The 2,058-nt window shown below is 44.2% G+C and overlaps 1 protein-coding gene across 1 annotated transcript in view; it reads left to right on the forward strand.

Moving 5' to 3' along the window:
• LOC106010959 (voltage-dependent calcium channel type D subunit alpha-1) overlaps positions 1–2,058 on the forward strand; it is a gene marked incomplete at its 5' end in the record, with an annotated part of 65,252 nt that overhangs the window by 46,559 nt on the left and 16,635 nt on the right. Inside the window, 1 exon segment of the mRNA XM_035973339.1 lies at positions 1,494–1,671. Within this exon segment, the coding sequence (XP_035829232.1) occupies positions 1,494–1,671 (178 nt within the window).

Consider the following 2,058-nt stretch of genomic DNA (forward strand, 5'->3'; position numbering starts at 1 on the left):
CTGTTGTGGTTGTTGTTGACACAGCATCTACGTTTATAGAGAGTGAGGGTTGTTGTTGTTGTTGGTGGTGGTGTTGTTGCTGTTGTGGTTGTTGTTGACACAGCATCTACGTTTATAGAGAGTGAGGGTTGTTGTTGTTGTTGGTGGTGTTGTTGTTGCTGTTGTGGTTGTTGTTGACACAGCATCTACGTTTATAGAGAGTGAGGGTTGTTGTTGTTGTTGGTGGTGTTGTTGTTGCTGTTGTGGTTGTTGTTGACACAGCATCTACGTTTATAGAGAGTGAGAGTTGTTGTTGTTGTTGTTGCTGTTGTGGTTGTTGTTATTCTTGGTAGTGGTGGTGGTGTTGTTGTGTGTGAGTTGTGCTAGCCCCAAAACCAAAAAACACAGCATCTACGTTTATAGAGTGAGGGCACACTGTTGCTGTTTTGTGTGTGTGTGAGTGTGTGTGTGTGTGTGTGAGTACTTCTACCGAGAGTGAGAGTTGTTGTTGTTGTTGTTGTCACTGTTGTTATTGTTGATGTTGTTGCTGTGTGTGAGTTGTTCTTGTTGCGTGTGTGTGTGAGAGTTGTGATCGCGTCAACAGGCAGCCTTCTTCATGTGCTCCTCTCATTTTGTGATGCTTCTGACTGCTATAAGTTCTGAATATTATCAAAAATTATTCAAAACACCTGCTTTTTCTGTATTCAATCTCACAATTTGCTTCCCTGATGTTGTAGAGGGTTAAATTTTTGGCGTGGTAAACGAGACAGATCTAGATCCCAAATTGTCGGTGATGCAAAAATTAATGAGAATTCTAAACGACAGCGAAGATTTCATTCTGACTCTTCAAAAAAATCCTTGAAATTCTGTTTGACAGAAGTAAACAAAGTTAAACCATATGTGAGGCATCGTGATGAAATCAGGTGCTTGTCAAAATAATGAAATTGAAGAAAATGACATTTTTCTTCCTGTTTTGCAATCTTTAGCTAATTTTTATTATTTGGCTGAACACTTTTTATGTCTAATTAAAAAAAAAAAAGAATTACACTTTTTAAGGACTCTCAAGATTTGGAAGTTACAAAACTTTGGCGGCCATTTTCTTGGTAATTTTAACACCGAAACCAGGTAACACCCACGTCCTTCAATCTGAAATATCTAGACTTCTTTTGAAGTTACATCTGTAATTTTTTCATCGAAAGCAAGACAAACAAACAAGCTTTATGGTGGTACGAGTAATTCTATATGCCTAAAAATTAACGAGCACCGATTCCACCAGGTCGTGACACATAGAGAGGTGAGCAGAGTAAGCCTGATTCCTTATTTGGACTTCTCTGCTGACGTCCACCCCTTGGCGCTCATATGACTTTATGCCGTTGTGAGCGCCGTAAAACCTTACTAAAACAAACGTATCCCTCTGTTGTTTCTGTCTTGTCTTTGCCTGGCATTAAACATGCAGCTCTCTCCAACAAACGTGTCTCTCTAACGCGTGTCTTTGTGTCGTCCATGTGTCCCAGCGTGCCTCAAGAGGACAGCGACTTTGAGCGGGAGCAGACGCCGCCCACCCCCCCGCCCCGGCGACTCAGTCGGAAGGGCGCGTCCTTCAAGCTGGGCTGTATCGGCAAACAGGGCAGCGATGAGAACCCTTTGATGAGGAGACCTGGACAGCCCCTGAGGGTACCGCACAACAATCAGGTGACTCACACGCACATATACACACACATGTACACTCACATGTACACACACGCACACCATGACACACATACACCCGATGAGGAGGCCGGGATAGCCCCTGAGGGTACCGCACAACAATCAGGTGACTCACACGCACATATACACACACATGTACACACACGCACACACACACACACACATGATGAGGCGACCGGGACAGCCCCTGAGGGTACCGCACAACAATCAGGTGACTCACACGCACATATACACACACATGTACACACACACACACACACAGACACACTTACACCCGATGAGGAGACCAGGACAGCCCCTGAGGGTACCGCACAACAATCAGGTGACTCATTCGCACACTTGCATATACACACACAGACATGTACACACATA

The sequence above is a fragment of the Aplysia californica genome, unplaced genomic scaffold (assembly GCF_000002075.1).
Source record: "Aplysia californica isolate F4 #8 unplaced genomic scaffold, AplCal3.0 scaffold01148, whole genome shotgun sequence".
NCBI classification, from domain to species: Eukaryota; Metazoa; Mollusca; class Gastropoda; order Aplysiida; family Aplysiidae; genus Aplysia; species Aplysia californica.